This window comes from Oncorhynchus masou, chromosome 19 (assembly GCF_036934945.1).
Source record: "Oncorhynchus masou masou isolate Uvic2021 chromosome 19, UVic_Omas_1.1, whole genome shotgun sequence".
Classification (NCBI taxonomy): Eukaryota; Metazoa; Chordata; class Actinopteri; order Salmoniformes; family Salmonidae; genus Oncorhynchus; species Oncorhynchus masou.
This window is the reverse complement of record NC_088230.1, coordinates 15,608,684-15,630,117: the sequence shown is the minus strand read 5'-3', so window position 1 is coordinate 15,630,117 and position 21,434 is coordinate 15,608,684. Positions and strand designations below refer to the sequence as shown.

At 43.6% G+C, this 21,434-nt stretch overlaps 1 protein-coding gene across 1 annotated transcript in view; it reads left to right on the top strand.

Annotated features, from left to right (window-relative positions):
• Window positions 1–19,851, top strand: part of ppp1r13bb (protein phosphatase 1, regulatory subunit 13Bb) — an 81,937-nt gene extending 62,086 nt beyond the window's left edge. The window contains 10 exon segments of the mRNA XM_064925057.1: window positions 4,640–4,773; window positions 5,042–5,258; window positions 5,261–5,485; window positions 6,173–6,330; window positions 6,332–6,937; window positions 7,136–7,273; window positions 7,742–7,875; window positions 9,452–9,618; window positions 16,826–17,025; window positions 17,209–19,851. Of these exon segments, the coding sequence (XP_064781129.1) occupies window positions 4,640–4,773; window positions 5,042–5,258; window positions 5,261–5,485; window positions 6,173–6,330; window positions 6,332–6,937; window positions 7,136–7,273; window positions 7,742–7,875; window positions 9,452–9,618; window positions 16,826–17,025; window positions 17,209–17,250 (2,021 nt within the window). The 3' untranslated portion in view covers window positions 17,251–19,851.
• The last annotated feature ends 1,583 nt before the right edge of the window (window positions 19,852–21,434 follow it).

Below are 21,434 nucleotides of genomic sequence, written 5' to 3'. Positions count from 1 at the left end.
GTCTTCTACTAAACATAATACTGTTATTTATTTGTTGTTAAGTAATCCTATTACAGTCACAGCTCACAAACGTGGCGCACACTCAGACACATCTAGAACCATTCCTATTATAGCAATCAATATTACCCTGCAAGGGCTGTTGTCTGTGTAGGCTTTTATCCACCTGTAATGCCTGACTATACCTCGTGCTCCTATTAAGTTAACAACAGAGATAAGATCATGTTTAATTAAGCAATTATGGAATCACTATTCAAATAACTAAAGTCATCCTATCACATTAGACGGGGGTGTGGATTGTTCAAGAACACCACTCTGACCATTTGGTGCTAATGCAAACCAAAAACGAACCTTGAAAAAGGTTTGGTGTGAGTGCTTTCAAGATGTTAGACAGCAAAGCACTGCTGATCCTCGCGCGCGACTAACTACTCTGAGGAAGTTCGCTGCGCTCCTCCGCTCTTGATACCTGGATCAATGGCGTCAAATTTACCTCTAAAGCCAGCTCAGTAAAGTTGAGCTCGGATCTTTGACCTTTCCATAACCCACCTAACCATTCCCCTCACGAGTAGCAGTGATAGAGCATTCAAATAGTTATCCAACAAATTAAGCTTTAATCTGTCAATTTTGCACTGCGATAGACTAGTGTACTTTCCAAGGGGTGTACTTGTACATCAAGCTGCCTCACATTACAGAAACAGGAGATATAAGCCATTCTGCTTAAGGCTTGTGCAAGGCTACTTACTTACTATCTGTTTAGAGAAATGTTAAACCAGAATAACAAATTTGCCATTTTTATGTTTGACTTCATGAACTAGACTTACTGAGTCTGACTTTAAGTCGTGTATCTTTAAAATGGTCACAATTGGACTGGCCGATAAGGATGTGTATATTCAATTATCTTTAGCGCTTCCTAAAATTTATGGTTTTTGAATTTGAATAAATGAATACTGCTGTTCTCCAGCTTTTAGAATTACAAAATGTAATTTGATTACTTTTATAACAACAACAAAGTTTGACTAAATTAGCATTTTCAGCTTCGAAGTTGAGCATATGAAGGACAAGTTCCTACTTAATTGAATGGCACCAGTTGTGTTGAAGGAGCCACATTTGAAAACTTGGTGGAAATTGGGGGATGACAGGAGAGACAAAACGGCTTAACATCATGGTCGTAGTTATTAGTGCACACCAAAGCGAAATGTTTTGCGACGGAAAACCGAAACAGGCTTTTCTTATTGGACAAATTTGAATATGACCCAGGGACCTGGTGGGGGGGCCATTGAATCCCACTCTACAGAGGGATTTTCAAATCATGATACAGTGCATTCGGAAAGTATTCAGACCCCTTGACTTTTTCCACATTTTATGCTACAGCCTTATTCTAAAATGTATTAAATTCATTTTTCTTTTCCATAATGACAAACAAAAACAGGTTTTTAGATTTTTTTGCAGAAAAAATGTAAATAAGTTTTCAGACCATTGGCTATGAGACTTGAAATTGAGCTCAGGTGCATCCTGTTACCATCACCCTTGAGATGTTTCTACAACTTGATTGGATTCCATCGTAGTAAATTTAGTTGATTGGACATGATTTGAAAAGGCATATACCTGTCTATATATGGTCCCAGAGTTTTTAGAGCAAAAACCAAGCCATGAGTGCGAAGGAATTGTCTGTAGAGCTCCGAGACAGGGTTGTGTCGAGGCACAGATCTGGGGAAGGGTACCACAAAAAGTCTGCAGCGTTGACGGTCACCAAGAATGCAGTGGCCTCCATTCTTAAATGAAAGAAGTTGGAAACCACCAAGACTCATCCCAGAGCTGGCCACCCAGCTAAACTGAGCAATCGGACAAGGTTCCAGAGTTCCTCTGTGGAGATGGGAGAACCTTCCAGAAGTACAGCCATCTCTGCAGCTCTCCACCAATCAGGCCTTTACGGTAGAGTGGCCAGATGGAAGACACTCCTCAGCAAAAGGCACGACATCCCGCTTGGAGTTTTCCAAAAGGCACCTAAAAGACTCTGACCATGAGAAACAAGATTCTCTGGTCAGACAAAACCAAGATTGAACTCGTCCTGAATGCCAAGTGTCACGTCTGGAGGAAACCTGGCACCATCCCTACGGTGAAGCATGGTGGTGGCAGCATCATGCTGTGGGGATCCTAGATGAAAACCTGCTCAGGACTTCAGACTGGGGCAAAGGTTTACCTTTCAACAGGACAACGACCCTAAGCACGCAACCAAGACAACACAGTTGTGACTTCTGAACAATTCTCTGAATGTCCTTGAGTGGCCCAGTCCGAGCCCAGACTTGAACCCAATCAAACATATCCGTAGAGACCTGAAAATAGCCTTGCAGTGACTGCAGAGAAGAATGGGAGAAACTTTGCAGCTGTGCCAAGCTTGTAGCGTCATACCCAAGAAGACTTGAGGCAGTAATCACTGCCACTGGTGCTTCAACAAAGTACTGAGTAAAGGGCCTGAATACTAATGTAAATTGGATATCACTTTTTTCCCCCCTACAAACCTGTTTTTGCTTTGTCATGGAGTATTGTGTGCCGATTGAGGGAAACTATTTAATCCATTTTGGATTAAGGCTATAATGTAACAAAATGTGAAGAAATCCAGGTCTGAATACATTCTGAATGCACTGTATTGATTGTTCTATATTTTTTTTACATTTATTTGTCTCTTTCCCCCTCTCCCTTTTCCCTTTCCTAATCTTTGCTGACAGAATGATAGAGCTACTATACTTGTGGCAAAATTTTCATAGTGCAAAAATTACTAAACGTCATAATCTGGCAGCATGATTTACTTTTAAACTTTTTCATTTAACAATGTATAGGGAGGCAATTATTTGAATGAACTGCATAATGCATTAATAGTCACCTCTTTATAACATTGTTGAAGAAAATTCAAATTAAATTACGCTGCATCATAATGAGGTTTATGGTATGTTTTAAACTTTGCACAGTTATTTTGCACTATGAAATTGTCACCATTAGTAAGTACACTACATAACCAAAAGTATGTGGACACCTTCTCATCGAACATCTCATTCCAAAATCATCGGCATTAATATGGAATTGGACCCCTTTGCTGTAATAACAGCCTCCACTCTTCTGGGAAGGCTTTCCACTAGATATTGGAACATTGCTGTGGGGACTTGCTTCCATTCAGCCACCAGCATTAGTGAGGTTGGGTGCTGATGTTGGGTGATTAGGCCTGGCGCACAGTCAGTATTCCAATTCATCCCGAAGGTGTTCGATGGGGTTGAGGTCAGGGCTCTGTGCAGGCCAGTCAAGTTCTTCCACACATCTCGACAACCCATTTCTGTATGGACCTCGCTTTGTGCACAGGGGCATTGTCATGTTGAAACAGGAAAGGGCCTGCCACAAACTTGCCACAAAGATGGAAGCACAGAATCGTCTATAATGTCATTGTATGCTGTAGTGCTAACATTTCCCTTCATTGGAACTAAGTGGCCTTGCCCGAAACATGGAAAATAGCCCCAGACCATTAATCCTCCTCCACCACACTGTACAGTTGGAACTATGCATTGGGGCAGGCAGGTACTGTTCTGCTGGAATTCGCCAAACCTAGATTTGTCCGCAAGTCTGCCAGATGGTGAAGCGTGTTGCCACTGCTCCAGACAGAGAGCTTTACAACACTCCAGCCAAAGCGTGGCATGGTGATCTTAGGTTTGTGTGCGGCTGTTCGGTCATGGAACGCCATTTCATGACGCTCCTGAGGAGCACTTATTGTTGCTTCCAGAGGCAGTTTGGAACTCGGTAGTGAGTGTTGCAACTGAGGACTTTTTTTATGCTCTTCAGCACTCTGCAGTGCTGTTCTGTGAGCTTGTGTGGCCTACCACTTTGCAGCTGAGCCATTGTTGCTCCTAGACGATTCCACTTCACAATAACAGCACTTACTGTTGATCGGGGCAACATTAGCAGAACAGAAATTTGACAAACTGACTTGTTGGATAGGTGGCATCCTATGGCTGTGCCACATTGAAAGTCACTGAGCTCTTCAGTAAGGCCATTCTACTGCCAATGTTTGTGTATGGGGATTGTATGGCTGTGTGCTTGATTTTTATACATGGATGTGGCTGAAATACACAAATCCACTCATTTGAAAGGGTGTCCACATACTTTTGTGTGTGTGTATATAGTGTATGTGCATTTGAATCCATGTCAGCAGAGTCAAACAATGCTTACTGCTTGAAACGACAAGAAGTATTTTGTTCCTTGCCCCACCAACTAGTAACTGGTTTCCATTGAACAGCACCCTAAGTACGTCTCCCTTTCACCCAGCAACAGTGTCTGTACTCTGTAGCGTAACAGCTAGCTCTTTTGTTAAACAAACACTCTCCACCATACTGCATTTGCCTGCCCAGTGTAGCAGTATCATCTTTTACACTAACCCCACCATGGCAAACATTCATACCAGTATACTCCTTCCCAATCCTGGTCCGGGCTAAATGTGCATTTGGCTTCTCGGGACCAGGATTGGGAAACACTGGTCTATACAGATATGCTGTATCCCTATCTAGAGAGTTCTACAGCAGTCTCTGCTTTAACAAAATTCTCACAGGTAACTCTCTTAGACCACACTCAGCGTGCCCCATTCTCCCCTCTCCACCCTTAGCTAGTGATGCTGGCTGGCCCACCCTTGGCAAGGGCAATGCCTCTCTCAAGCCCCCCGACTGGCCAGAGTCTGGGCCGGACACACATGGAAAGATTCCCCCTCCGGGCTCCCCTGCTGCTACCACAGTAGACAAGGTCAGTCATTACTTTGACATTGTTTGTTGTTCGTAAAGCTTTAATAAAAATCATGATTTGACGCACACCAAAAAAATATTGGAGGGGTGCTGACTAACAGAATAGTAAGTATCTTAACTTTTTTAGTTTTCTCCTCAAAACAACCCCTCGCAGCATGCAACATTTCCCCAAATAACTATAACAGTTGAAATAGTTGGGACAGCGCTTCATCCAAAATTAGTTTGGAGATGTATTTGATGATATTGAATAATTGTTTGCCTCAACTAAGGTGCTGGACTCCAACAAGATGACTATCTCCTCCCCGGTGGCCCCTTCCAAGCCCCAGCCCCCTCCCTACGGCTCCCATCTAACTTCTGCCGGCTCCACCAGTTCTCTGGACCGCCGGCCAGGCCAGCTCCCCAACCCCCCCGGCCCTGTCTGGCCCCGTGTTCCCCCCTCCACCGGCTCCTCCTCCCAGCAGATCCAGCAGCGCATATCGGTGCCCCCAGCCCGACCTTCCAGCCCAACTCACCTCTCTTCCCACCTGGTCTTCCCGGGGATCGGCCTGACCCTATCCTGGCCGTTGCGGTGCGCCCCTTCGTCCCAGACAGAGGCTCCCGGCCCCAGTCGCCACGCAAGGGCCCGGCCACCATGAACTCCAGCTCCATCTACCACATGTACCTCCAGCAGGCGGCGCCCAAGAGCTACCCGCTCAAGCCTGCGCTCAAAGCAGGTACGAGCAGGGGCCGTGTGGGAGTGAATGAGTGTTCCAAATCCAATTATCTTTCGTTAGACCAGTGTGCACTTATTCACTTCTCTTCACTGATTTGGTATACAAATGATGGCGGAAACTCACTAGCCTATGCCTCCACCAATCCAATGCTATTAGATTTGTGGGAAATAGGGAATGAGTGCACACTTCAGGAGAAACAAGGTATTATTAGGATGTACCCTTTGATGTTGTACCTGTACTATGAATCTTTTCTTCCTAGAGGAACTGATTTGTCAAGGTTGGTTAAGTGAAAGCAATATCAAGATGAACAAGATCCTTTAACTTACCCAATCACTTACAGATCATTGACATGAAAGAAAGGTGTGTTTTGGAATTATTGGATCATGTTGGTGTCTGTGTAAAATGAAGGAGGGACAGGGAATGGGTGCAGGGGCTTAACTCAAAATCAAAGGAGACTGAAGTCTGTTTAAATATTTTGCTATTGACTGAGACTTGCATGAAAAGAGCAGTGCTGTGAATATTCTTGCTTTTGATTATTAATGCACTAACTGTTGAAGTTTGAGTATCCAGTAATTCCTTATCGTTAATTTATGAAAGCGAGTCGGGGAGCAAGTACGTTATTTGTATTTTCCAGGGAAGTACATCATTGTTTGTTTTTCCCTCGTGTGTGTGTGTGTGTGTCTCCAGTGTACGGGAAGCCCGTTCTCCCCTCCGGCTCCACGCCGCCCTCCCCCTTGCCCTTTATGCTGACAGGGGGGCCCTTCCCCGGGCTCCAGGGGCCGGCCGGTGAGGACACTGGGGACAGAGAGGGCCCTGACATAGACGGGGCCCCTGATACCCCCACCCAATGTGGAGAATATCCCGCGACCCCTCAGCCCCACCAAGCTCACCCCCATGGCCCACTCACCCCTTCGCTACCAAAGCGACGCCGACCTGGAAATGCTTCGCAAGAAGCTGGCGAACGCCCCGCGGCCCCTCAAGAAGCGAAGCTCCATCACTGAGCCAGAGGGCCCGGCCGGGCCCAACATCCAGAAGCTGCTCTACCAGCGCTTCAATACCCTGGCTGGCGGCATGGAGGGTGGTGGCGCTGGAGCAGGGGGAGTCAGGGCGGGCGGCACGCCATTTTACCAGCCCGCCAACCCACCCGACTACCCTGGTGACTCGTTGGCAGACGCCGACAACGGGAACCCGCCATGTGAGGACTCACTCCCTCCCCCACCACCAGCCGTGGCAGAGGGGTCGTCCTCAGAGCTCCTGCCGCCGCCTGACGCAAATGACAACAAGCTGCTGCCCCCACCACCGGCCCCCGAGGTGATCAGCCCCCCTGCCCCGGAGGCCTCGGAGGATACCAACAACAATAACCTAGGGGGAGTCTCGGTGGCCACCCTGCCGAGCCCTGTGCCTGAGGTCAGCTCTCCAGAGGAGGTTGCCACCACCCCCTCACAACAAGTGGTGAGGCTTTCACAAAACACACACACAGCGACAGTATGCATGTTCATGTAGCAGCGGTGAGTTGGACTCTTGGTTTATTGGTTAAGATGTTGGTTTCCGGAGCATGGGGTTCAGACCCACCTGTGACATACATACACATGTCTGTCTATGTGTGCACATACTCTTTACTGACTGTCTCTTTCCATCCTTCCCCTACAGGAGAAGCGAACTAACCTGAAGAAGCCCAACTCGGAGCGGACGGGTCACGGCCTGAGGGTGAAGTTCAACCCCCTGGCGTTGCTGCTGGATGCCTCACTGGAGGGAGAGTTTGACCTGGTGCAGAGGATTATCTACGAGGTCTGACTCTGTCGCTCGCATACACAATTTGTTTATTTGAGTAATTTAGCAGACGCTCTTATCCAGAGCAACTTACAGTAGTGAGTGTATACATTTTCATACTGGTCCCCCGTGGGGTCAAACCCACAACCCTGGCATTACGAGCGCCATGCTCTACCAACTGAGCCACATGGGACAAACAAACACACTAAAATGATCTTTCTATTTGAACTATTTGAACTGTGCTGACAGCATTGTAAAACTAGTCTTTTTAGTGTTTGCTTCATGTTTTTCAGCTGTGTGTGTGTGTGTGTGTGTGTGTGTGTGTGTGTGTGCTAGTAAACCTGTCAGAATTGAATTGCGGTGTGTTTGTGGTTGATCTTGGCGTGTCACTCGACGTCTGAACTCTTAGAAATGCTCTTAGAAAAGTCAGTCCACTTCTGTGTAGGGATCAATTTGGGACCAGTTGACCCCTGTGTTCTTCCCCAGGTGAAGAACCCCAGCACGGCCAACGACGAGGGCATAACCCCGCTACACAACGCAGTGTGCGCCGGACACCACCACATTGTCAAGTTCCTGCTCGACTTCGGAGTAAACGTCAACGCTGCCGACAGCGACGGCTGGTGAGCAGCCACACACCACCTGCACACAAGGGACCTTAAAGAGGTCGCTCATGCGTCACCGTTTTTCTTCTATACTGAAAGTGCAGTACTAGAAAACTTGACTGCTGACATGGACACTTTTTGAGGATTGTATTAACACAGTGAACAAATGTACATAATACTACAATAGAGTTTGAGTGAACTATCCCTTTAACTTCTCTAGGTTAGGGGGCAGCATTTGGAATTTTGGATGAAAAGCATGCCCAAATTAAACTGCCTTCTACTCAGGCCCAGAAGATAGGATTTGGATAAAAGAAAGTTTCCAAAACTGTTAAAATAATGTCTGTGAGTATAACAGAACTGATTTTGCAGGCGAAAACCCAAGAAAAATCCATTCAGGAAGTAGGATATATATTTTTTTTCTTTATATCCAATGCCATTACAGTATCCATTGACGTTTGACTCAAATTGCAGTTCCTATGCCTTCCACTAGATGTCAACAGTCTTTAGAAATCGTTTCAGGTGTGTATTCTGAATAATGAGGGAGTAAGAGCAGTCTGAATGAGTGGACACTACCGTGTCACAGAGCTTTTTCATGCGCACGACTGAGTGCCTTTCTTGTTTACCTTTTATATTGATGACGTTATTGTCCGGTTGACATATTATCGATTATTTAGGCTAAAAACAACCTGAGGATTGAATATAAACATCGTTTGACATGTTTCTATGAACTTTACGGATACAATTTGGATTTTCTGTCTGCCTGTTGTGACTGCGTGTTGAGCCTGTGGATTACTGAAGAAAGCACGCAAACAAAACTGAGGTTTTCGGATATAAAGAGAGACTTTATCGAACAAAATGAACATTTATTGAATAAATGAATGTCTTATGAGTGTAAACATATGAAGATCATCAAAGGTAAGTGATTAATTTTATCTCTATTTCTGACTTGTGTAAATCTTCTACTTGGCTGGTTACTGTTTGTAATTATTTGTCTGCTGGGCTATGTTCTCAAATAATTGTAAGGTATGCTTTCGCCATAAAGCATTTTTTAAATCTGACACCGTGCTTGGATTCAAAAGAAGTTAATCTTTAAACCTATGTAAAATAGTTGTATCTTTTCTGAATTTTTATAGAGTATTTCTGTATTTGAATTTGGCGCTCTGCAATCTCAGGTTAAGACAGAATTCCCTTATTTGTGTTTGTTTAGCTTCAGTCACGCCACTTTATTCATGACTCCAAAAACAAGGCTTCAGTTATGTTGAGATTTTGCTTTTTGTGATATATTTGCTTTCATAGTGTTGTATTTACATAAACAATTCATCCACTCACCTGCACCAAAGAACCCCAAATTTATTACCATAGCATAGCTCTTTTCATACATTGTCACTGTAGAATAGATAAATGCATGAATGTCCTCAATGAGACAGCATACAATGTCCTTCATTTTGTAACATACACAATATACATAAAGACAAAAGCTCCAATTCTGAAGAAGCCTCAGTCACGGTTGTGTTTTTTATTGCCTATGATTAACTTCCCTAGAGGTGATTGGAACTATTGTAACCCCTCCATTTTTGTGTCTCTCTCTCTACAGGACACCCCTGCACTGTGCAGCCTCCTGTAACAGCGTTCACCTGTGCAAGTTGCTGGTGGAGTCAGGGGCGGCTATCTTCGCCAGCACCATCAGCGACGTGGAGACGGCGGCAGACAAGTGTGAAGAGATGGAGGAGGGCTACATCCAGTGCTCTCAGTTTCTGTACGGTGAGAATACTGGAGGTTCATTGTTGCAGGGAATTACATTGACCGGGTCTCCCACTGCATCCAAAATGGTACCCTATTCCCTATCTAGTGCACTACTTTTGAGCAGGGCCCATACGGTGACTAGACAACTAGAATATATTTATATATATTCTTAAAGATCGACTCAGCAATATGATGTAGATGCAGAAAGTAAACAGCATAGTGGGGCAATTTCCACAACTAAGAGTGTTGAAGAGGAGGTTCAACTTCTCTTCTGTTTTGGTGCCCTGGCTACCATGCTCTCAAACAGCGTGAAACAAATTAGAATGTCGCTGGATTGGATAGCTTCCTGACCAATTCTGCTATTTTGGGGGTTTTCGCGCTGATCATAACTTTTTTTTGAGCTGTTTCTGCCCTCGTTTCCTAAGACCGAAAAGAGTATTTAAACATCAGAATAGCCATCACTAACCTCGATTTGGATGAAGAGTTATACTTCAATGAGTCGGTGGCGCAGGACATATAATGCTTACCCCAAACCAGGCTCTAATTACCGAGAATGAGAAGAAAGAGACAGCATAAGTGAGGCGGAAATTCGGGCACCCTGATAAAACTACACTGAACAAAAATATAAACGCAGTATGTAAAGTGTTGGTCCCATGTTTCTTGAGCTGAAATAAAAGATCCCAGAAATTTTCCATACACACAAAGCGCATTTCTCTCAAATTTTGGGCGCAAATTTGTTTACATCTCTGTTAGTGAGCTTTTCTCATTTGCAAAGATAATCCATGGCATATAAAGAAGCTGATTAAAGAGCATGATCATTACACAGGTGCATCTTGTGCATTTTATCGATGGCAATTTGAATGCACAAAGATGTCATGACGAGATCCTGAGGCCCATTTTCGTGGCATTCATCTGCCGTCATCACCTCATGTTTCACCATAATATTGCACTGCCCCATGTCGCAAGGATCTGTACACATTTCCTGGAAGCTGAAGATGTCCCAGTTCTTCCATATCTTGCATATTCACCAGAGATGTCACGCATTGAGCTTGTTTGGGATGCTCTCGTTCGACATGTACGACAGCGTGTTCCCGTTCCCGACAATATCCAGCAACTTCGCACAGTCATAGAAAAGGTGTGGGACAACAATCCACAGGCCACAATCAACAGCCTGATCACCTCTATGCTGTAGATGCCCCTCCCTTTTTTAAATACAGTGTGTGGGGGTGGTGTATTTGGTCAGCCACCAATTGTGCAAGTTCTCCCACTTAAAAAGATGAGAGGCCTGTAATTTTCATCATAGGTACACTTCAACTATGACAGACAAAATGAGGGGAAAAATTTAGAATATCACATTGAAGTATTTTTAGTGAATTTATTTGCAAATTATGGTGGAAAATAAGTATTTGGTCAATGACAAAAGTTTTCTCAATACTTTGTTATATACCCTTTGGCAATGACAGAGGTCAAACGTTTTCTCTAAGTCTTCACACACTGTTGCTGGTATTTTGGCCCATTCCTCCATGCAGATCTCCTCTAGAGCAGTGATGTTTTGGGGCTGTTGCTGGGATACACGGACTATCAACTCCCTCCAAAGATTTTCTATGGGGTTGAGATCTGGAGACTGGCTAGGCCACTCCAGGATCTTGAAATGCTTCTTACGAAGCCACTCCTTCATTGCCCAGGCGGTGTGTTTGGGATCATTGTCATGCTGAAAGACCCAGCCACGTTTCATCTTCAATGCCCTTGCTGATGGTAGGCTTTGTTTCTTTGGTCCCAGCTCTCTGCAGGTCATTCACTAGGTCCCCCCGTGTGGTTCTGGGATTTTTGCTCACTGTTCTTGTGATCATTTTGACCCCACGGGGTGAGATCTTGCGTGGAGCCCCAGATCGAGGGAGATTATCAGTGTTCTTGTATGTCTTCCATTTCCTAATAATTGCTCCCACAGTTGATTTCTTCAAACCAAGCTGCTTACCTATTGCAGATTCAGTCTTCCCAGCCTGGTGCAGGTCTACAATTTTGTTTCTGTTGTCCTTTGACCGCTATTTGGTCTTGGCCATAGTGGAGTTTGGAGTGTGACTGTTTGAGGTTGTGGACAGGTGTCTTTTATAGTGATAACAAGTTCAAACAGGTGCCATTAATACAGGTAACGAGTGAAGGACAGAGGAGCCTCTTAAAGAAGTTGTTACAGGTCTGTGAGAGCCAGAAATCTTGCTTGTTTATAGGTGACCAAATACTTATTTTTCACCATAATGTGATTTTCTGGATTTTTTTCCTCATTTTGTCTGTCATAGTTGAAGTGGACCTATGATGAAAATTACAGGCCTCATCTTTTTTTAAGTGGGAGAACTTGCACAATTGGTGGCTGACTAAATACTTTTTTGCCCCACTGTATATATTTTTTTATCTGTGACCAACAGATGCGTATCTGTATTCCCAGTAATGCGAAATCAATACATTAGAGCCTAATGAATTTATTTCAATTGACTGATTTCCTTTTATGAACTTTAACTCTGTAAAATATTTGAAATGGTTGCATATTGTGTTTTTTTTGTCCAGTATACGTCGGCAAGTGAATAAACCACCTCTACCCTCCATTCTATTGGCGAACGTATAATCACAAGAACAAAGTGGGCAAGATCCTTTCGAGACTATCCAATCAATAGGACCTGAAGAGCTGTAATATCCTACGTTTCTTAGAGTTGTGGCTGAACAAGGACACGCCCCCAGGTGGTGAAGGTAGGAAACATCTCGACTTCGTTGACCCACTACACTGTGACCCAACAAGGATGCGTGCTCAGCCCCCTCCTGTACTCTATGTTCACCCACGACTGCGTGGCCATGCACGCTTCCAACTCAATCATCAAGTTTGCAGACGACACAACAGTAGTGGGCTTGATTACCAACAACGATGAGACAGCCTACAGGAAGGAGGTGAGGACACTCGAGTGTGGTGTCAGGAAAACAACTGCTCACTCAACACCAGCAAAACAAAGGAGATGATCGTGGACTTCAGGATACAGCAGAGGGAGCACCCCCCTATCCACATCGAAGGGACAGCAGTGGAGAACGTACACATCGCAGACAAACTTAAATGGTCCACCCACACAGACAGTGTGGTGAAGAAGGCACAACAGCGCCTCTTCAACATCAGGAGGCTGAAGAAATTTGTCTTGTCACCCAAAACCCTGACAAATTTTTATAGATGTACAATCGAGAGCTTCCTGTTGGGCTGTATGACAGCCTGGTACGGCAACTGCACCGTCCTCAACCGCAAGGCTCTCCAGAGGGTGGTGCGGTCTGCACAACGCATCACCAGGGGCAAACTACCTGCCCTCCATGACACCTATAGCACCCGATGTCACAGGAAGGCCAAAAAGATCATTAAGGACATCAACCACCCGAGCCACTGCCTGTTCACAACGCAACCATCCAGAAGGCAAAGTCAGTACAGGTGCATTAAAGCTGGGACCGAGAGACTGAAAAACAGCTTCTATATGAAGGCCATCAGACTGCTAAACAGCAATCACCAACTCAGAGAGGCTGCTGCCTACATTGAGACCAAATCACTGGCCACTTTAAATGGATCACGAGTCACTTTATACAATTCCACTCTAATGTTTACATATCGTACGTTACTCATATCACATGTATATTCTGTATTTTATACCATCTATTGCACCTTGGCTATGCCGCTTGGCCATCGCTCATCCATATACTTATATGTACATATTCTCATTCACCCTTTTAGATTTGTGTGTATTAGGTAGTTGGGGAATTGTTAGATTACTTGTTAGATATTACTGCGATGTCGGAACTAGAAGCACAATTATTTCTCTACACTCGCATTAACATCTGCTAACCCTGTGTATGTGACAAATAAAATATGATTTGATAATATACATTTAGCTGTTTTTTTCTATGAACAGAACAGCAGCTTCGGGTAAACTTGAAGGGGGGGAGGTGTGTCTTTGTTAACAGTTGGTGCATGATCTCTAATATAATGAAAGTCTCAAGGTTCTGCTCGCCTGAGTTAGAATACTTCATCATAAACTATAGACGGTACTATTTACCAAGAGTTTTAATCTACATTTTCCATAGCAGTCTATTTACCACCACAAATCAATGCTGACATGAAAACCACACTCAGCGAGCTGTATAGGGCCATAAGCAAACAAGAAAATGCTCATTCAGAGGCGCTGCTCCTAATGGCCGGTGATTTTAACTGAAATTAATCTCACCTAATTTCTACCAGCATGTCAACTGTGCAACTAGAGGCTAAAACACTCTTGATTGCCTTTACTCCACAAATGCTCCACAAATGCATACAAAGCCACCATTTGGCAAATCTGACTATAACTCTATTCTCTTGATTTCCTGCTTGCAAGCAAAGACCAGGGAGGTTTTCCAATGCCTCGCAAAGAATGGCACCTGTTGGTAGATGTGTTTTTTTTTAAAGCAGACATTGAATATCCCTTTGAGCATGGTGAAGTTATTAATGGCACTTTGGATGGTGTATCAATACACAAAGTCACTGGCTGGTTATAATAAACCATGTTTCTGGTTTATTCATCAAACTAGCTTACAGAGCAGTTATAGCTAAGTAGCCAGCTAACTTTGTAGCCATGGATTGTGCAACTGCTGGTGTTCAGCAAAGTAGCTAGCTGGTTGATGTTTTCTTTTTGTAACCAGAGCAGATGAAAGCAACATTCACCTCCACAAATGTTGTTTACATTGATTACCATACTGAATGAAACAGTTAAGGCAGCCTTAACTTTTTCACTTAATTTAACGGGGAAATTCACCTTAAGAAGTTTTGCGCAACTTACATAAAGTTAAAGAAACTATAGGGGAAAATATAAGAGAAAAATTAAGGTATTTTATGCAACTGAGCCCAGGACCCTGAACAGCTTCAACCCCAAAGCTATAAGACTGCTAAATAGTTAGTCCGGCAGCTATTTGGTTAACTAATGATCTGTATTACCCCTTTTCGCACTACTTTTTTTTACTCATCACATACGCTGCTGCTACTGGCCTCACAACCGCAGACCACGTGTCACCACACCAGCCCAAGTCCCCCACATCCGACTTCTTCACCTGCGGGATCGTCTGAGGGGGGCTGCTGAGGAGTATTTCTGGCTGTAATAAAGCCCCTTTATGTGGAAAAACTAATTCTGATTGGCTGGGCCTGGATCCCCAGTAGGTGGGCCTGGCTCCCAAGTGGGAGAGCCTCAGTGGCGATCAGTGCCGTCTCAGATGAGGAAGGACAATTTTGAGCATGGCCTTATGTCTATTACATCATATTGGATGACTGTCATTCATATTCCATTCACCCAGTTAAATGAAACAACGATAGGTTTAGGCTACTACATGATACTCCATTTTTTTCCAAACCCATCATGAGGTTGCTACAACCTAGCCTATGAATGAAAGTTTACAACGTAGTTGCAGAGGTCGAGAGACAAATTTGATGTGACAGTCTGTGCCACATGGAGAGACAGTGACATTCAATACTGTCTTGCACCCTCTTGCCTACATCTAGCTGATATTGGGTGTAACCATTAGACTAACAGTTGCAAATGAGAGTTTCTATTGGACATTCAGGTATGTTTATCCCCGTTTTGTTCCGTTTGCTTCTGTATCAGAAACGTTTTAATAGATTCGCCAGAATGAATACACCCCTGATCACGCATAAACACAGTAAAGTTTCATAGCAGCCACATTGTATTCCTTCTCGGATCTACGTTATGCGCTCTCCTCCTTTCACCTCTTCCCTTCACAAGTAGATTTCAAAGCACAAAACATCAGCTGTATGTGGGGGAAAAAAACCTTTCCAAGCCAAACCGCTATACACAGCCTACATCGTTGTCACCATATTAGCTAAAGTAACGTCAGTCAGCATAGCTAATATAACTAATGAGTTATGCAGTAATGTTAGTATACAGTCAGTAAGCAGTGGCAATAAACGTGGCAATAAATTAGTAAAACCAAAAGCTTACCTTAACTTGGAAGAGTTCCAGTGTTGGATAGTCATAGCCAGCTAGCTAACATTGCTCAAACAGAGGGATGCTGTGTGTTTCAGTAGGCTAAACTAGCAGGCCGTATTTGCTAGCTAACTGAAAGTGAGAAAATATCATCTCTTTCTCTCTTGCTTTTCCTTTTACGAAGAAATTAAATTGTTCAAAACTGTTCAACTATTGTCTTTCTCTGAGTAAACTACTCACCACGTTTTATGCACTGCAGTGCTAGCTAGCGGTAGCACTGCAGTGGACTACATGTCAGTTCATGCTGCAAGAGCTCTGATAGGTTGGAGGATGTCCTCTGCAAGTTGTCATAATTGCTGTGTAAGACTATGGAAGTGGGTGAGAACAATGAGCCGCCTACGTTTTGTATTAAAGTCAATGTACTCGGAGGAGGATGGAATGTAGCTGTCCTCCAGAGTGCTGTTAAGGCTACTGTAGACCTTTTGCAAAATAGTGTGTTATAATGAATTATTTGGTGATGTGATTTGTATTTTGTATAGTTTTATATAAACATTTTTTTAATGAAATTCAACAGATGGTCATCCCCTATGCTAAAATGAAGGCAGTTAAACGATTTTAAAAACATTACAATACATTCAATACATTCTTTCCTGTACTGTGTTATTTACACACTTGTCACATTTATTGTCTTAGTATGGCTCCATTTTTTTGTTTCCTTGACAGAAAAATGTATCTCGCCTCTGCATTTTCAGCAGTTCTTACTATTGCCACTTGAGGGCGATCAGCAGATTAAGAGTTTTTACTCCCGAAGTTGACTTTTTGTGTTTGCTACTTCGCTAACCGTTCTCAGCTGTTAGCCACCAATGTGTCTATGCAAAAAATGTAAATAAAAGTTTCCTTGACAAACAATTTTTTTCTCCTCTGACTGTTAATTTTTGGCAGATTTGTTGGTGTCTTCTCCCAAAGCTAATAGCTGATGTCTAGCAGTTTCTTTCTGCCAATAAAAACAGATTGCAATTTTTTCAAGTCATTACGGAATTATTTAATGTAACAAATCAAACATTAAACCTTGTAAACAATTCAGGGTAATTCATGGTAACCTCGTGAACAATTTAATTTAGATCTACCGTTTATTTGAAGCAGTTAATTCGATGACCGTTGCCTGGTTATTAAGAGACAGGCAGTGTTTAACTGAAGTTTTACGGTAATGATAACTATAGTACCTGTGTGTGTTCTACCAGGTGTCCAGGAAAAGCTGGGCGTGATGAACAAGGGGGCGGTGTATGCGCTGTGGGAGTACGAGGCCCAGAGCCCAGATGAGCTTTCTTTTGGCGAGGGCGACGCCATTACCATCCTGCGGCGGCAAGACGACAGTGAGACCGAGTGGTGGTGGGGCCGCCTGGACCACAGGGAGGGTTATGTACCCCGCAACCTGCTGGGGGTGAGGCCTTTCAAACACACACATTCTCACACACACCTGTTGGGATGATGCCTGCTCACTGCTTACCCCTGGGCCCATGCGTTGTTCCCAGTTTTCAACTGTGTTTGGCAGTACTGGCTCTCTGATGTATAACCAATCTCTGTCTCTCTACCGCTCTCTCTCTACATTTTCTCTTCCTTGCAGCTCTACCCCAGGATAAAACCTCGTCAGCGCTCCCTGGCTTAGCCCCTCTGCCTCTTCCTTGGGTGAAAAACTGGACTACAGGCAGGCGTGGCCGAAGACTGGCGGAGTGGGGAGGCCTGGTGCTCCCCTACTGCCACAGTTTCCCCCTCCTCCCTGTAACCCTTGCTATGGGACACCGGACAGTGTTCAACACTGACACACACACACGCAGACCCCAGAAAAGACAGGATCCCTCTGCTACCCCTTATCGGTCGACCAAACCCCACTCTGCTCTCTCACTATCTCCTTTCATCTTTATTTAAATCAGTGTGTGTGTGTGTGTGTGTGTGTGTGTGTGTGTGAGAGAAAAGCTGGCGCACAAGGCTCAGTGGAGAATCAAGCACTAACCAGTAGTGGTTTTTTTTTTGGACACCGCTCAGTTATACTGTGGACAGGACATTCACCCCTAGTGCTTACCTCTGACGGTTGATGATGATGTGTGTGTGTTTGGAGAGGGTAATGTGTGCGTGTGTGTGTGTGTGTGTGAATAGTTTAGAGGGCCTTGTGTGTTTGGAAAGTGTGTGGGTTTAAGGACTAGAGAGAGGGGGCTTGTATGTGTACAATAGGTGTGTGTAACATGTGGATGGTGTATGTGTACCAGTGTTAATTTAGTCAATAACTATGACAAAATAATAGTCAAGCTATTTTTCCTGACGAAAACTAATGATGATAGCGAGATGCCATGAAAAAAACAATAACTAACAATTTAGTTTTCTTTTTAGTTGACGAAAATGTGACTAATGAACGTGTGACTAATGAACATACAATTTGACATGAAGCTCCCTTTAGTCTGTTTTGTCCAATCATAAGCATGCATGCCTTTGCAGAATATTGAATGCAATCCTCTCATTGGCTGAATTAACGTCTTTCAGTTGCAGGGTCTGATTGAGCTGATCTGCCCGGTTCTCCCTCACAGCTCCCGGCGGTCACTTCATTCACTTGTGTATTATTTGAACTGATGCTTCAATTCAGGACACTTCAATTGTAACTAACCTAAACTAGAAACAATGTAGGCTATTTTTGCCTTGATCAGAAACGATTTTCCCATGTGTGCTACTATTCATCTGTGTTGCTGCTCTTGCGGCCCACTAATACGAGTGCTGTTTTTTAAATTGAAAATATGAATGCCATTTGCTTAATATTAGGAGAACAGTAATATTTCTGGCATTGTTGGAAATCTCAGATTCTCCCCCTTCAAGGGAGTCAATGTTATTTATCCCCATCCCAAGTTTATGATGGGAGAAAGAGCTGAATGCCTTAATTGTTTCATCTGTAGCCAAGGCTTTATAGCCTGTATGGTAAATCATGGCTGGATTTGGTTACAATCTGCCAGCTATATGAGGTGATAGCCTTGTCCAACTAGGCCTACTACCTGAGTGTGCACATGATGACTGAAAGGTTATGTATGATGAGTTTAACAGGTCAAGAATTTGTGTTTGCTGTGAAGAGGGGTGACAGTTTCAGGTCTGTACAATGGTGTGCCAGATATTCTGAATGTTATGTACAATCATAACAGGGATTTTGAATTTCCCTCTCGATATGAACAAATAGTACCTATATCAATTCTGTAGGTCGCTTGCTATGTAGCTTCCAAATAAGCTGGAATTTTAACTGTCCTAATTTACCTTTCCATCATAGCTTCTTTCCCTTCTCAAATGATAGGGATTATTTAGGGATTTGACACTGCCCTTCCGCATGACAAAACAAAAAGGCCTTATTTTATTTAATTTATAGAAAATAACCTATTTCTCAACATATATTCCTGGATTTTAGTCCCAGGTAAAGCACTCTTCGTTAGTAAAGTGTATTGGATTATTGAAATTTCCCAAACAAGATTTTTTTAAATTTAAAAAAATATCTTCTCACGGAATGAAGCACTCATCCCCTAATTTTCTTGCGCCGTCAGGGCCATGCTATCATAACACCCTTTTTAACTATTTACAATTTGTCACGTTATCAGCAAAAACACACTTTATTTTACAAAAACTTTTAAAGCTTCACTCAACTTGTCAGCTCCTCCAAAGATATGTGTCCAACCGTTGCCAATATAGATTGAGATTTGAGATAGAAAGTGGCGTATGTGATGAACAGGGATGCAGTGTCCTATGAGTTTGCTTTCGTGCAGTGAAGGAACTCTCCTTTGGGCAAGTGTGTGTGTGTGTGTGTGTGTGAGAGAGAGAGACGTCAGGCCTCACCCACCATAGAGCCATGATCAGGGGGGTCCTCACCACTTCACTTCAGGCGCGTGTGAAAGTGTTATAATTGAGCACTTGATCAAACCCACGCTCTTACAAATCCGATGGGTGTGGCCATTCAAGCAGAATGACATTTACATAACACTAAGGTATTCTTTTGTTGTATTACCCCTACTTTCCCTGCCTGACCTTGTTTCCAGTTCTGTGAGATGAGATTTGTACCTTGCCCGGCAAGGCCGGAAAAGAGCTTTACCCTAATAATCTCTGTAAATACTGAGATGAGTATGTTTGACTGTCTGCTGTATGAAGACTCATTGACTCGTGGGGGTTCTGTAAGCGTTAAGGATGCAGTTCTTACACATCCTGTTCTGTAAATGTGCACAATAAAAACAATTCCCCGCATGACAAATGGTGTAGTCAGTTTCCTTTTTTTGTGGTCCCATGGTTTGCTTGCAATAACACTTTTGCAAGGGCTGAACTCAATCCACTGCATCCGCCTATGTCGCCCTTCCCATCTGCGGTGGAAAGTGGCAAAGTTACAGCACTGCTTTCCAGAAAATATGAAAACATAATGTAAATATCCCATACATGTTCCATATGCACAAAAAGCTTATTTCCCTCAAATTGTGCACAGATTTGTTTACATCCCTGTTGAACATTTCTCCTTCGCCAAGATAATCCATCCACCTGACAGGTGTGGCATATCAAGAATCTGATTAAACAGCACATCATTACACAGGTGTACCTTGTGCTGGGGACAATAAAAGGTCACTCTACAATGTGAAGGTTTGTCACACAACAAAATATGAGATCTCTCAAGTTGAGGGAGCATGCAATTGACATGCTGAATGCAGGAATGTCCACCAGAGCTGTTGCCAGAGAATTGAATGTTAATTTCTCCACCATAAGCTGCCTCCTATGTCATTTTAGAGAATTTGACAATCCGTCCGAACAGCATAACAACCACAGACCACGTGCATGGCATTGTGTGGGTTAGCGGTTTGCTGATGTCAACATTGTGAACAGAGTGCCCCGTGGTGGTGGTAGGGTTATGGTATGGTCAGGCATACAGTACGGACAACGAACACAATAGCAATTTATCGATGGCAATTTGAATGCACAGAGAGACCGTGACGAGGTCCTGATGCCCACTGTCATGACATTCATCTGCTTCCATCACCCCATGTTTCAGCATACTAATGCACTGCCCCATGTTGCAAGGATCTGTACACAATTCCTGGGAGCTGAAGATGTCAGTTCTTCCATGGCTGGCATAGTCACTAGACATGTCACACATTGAGCATGGCCGGAGAGGTTCACAAAAAAACAAGTTTAATGAAAACTCTGACAAGGGTGTTCCCTTTCAGTCCTTATATACTGCTACACAAACAAGTCATAAAAGCATGATTTACATTATTCGTTATTAATGTTGGTTCATGCATGTGACTGAATTGATACCTTACGAGGTTTCTTCTCTCAAAGCTGGGACCTTGAAACTGAGATACTCCTTTTGGTTCACAGAGCAATGTTCTGGGCGTACTGCCAATTTGTTTGAGGAGGTGGTCACCTGCACGAACCAAGATCGAGAGGAGATGCTGTGTACAATTCAAGGTTCTCTCTTCAGACAATGAAATGTTCCCTCAAACTCTCAAGGCTTTCTGTGCTTGCGAGGAGTGTTTGGCTGTGCCAATAACTTACCTTTTTTAGAACCCATTCCCTTGTCACTTCGCAAAGAATTTCCAAACCCATAATCGATTCTGCCCCAGCTACCATAAAGAATAACTGGACCTATTGTAAACAGCATTGGTAGTAATTGCATCGCTTTAGATTATGTCCTTGTTACTCTACTGAACATTTTTCGTTGTAAATTTAGCCCATTTGATGACCGCACAGAGGCCAAATTATCCCTATGCCTTCTCCCAACTCTGTCCACTTTCAGGAGTGTTTTGATGTTGCTCACTAGTCAGTAAAGAAAATGTCTGCACAGCCACG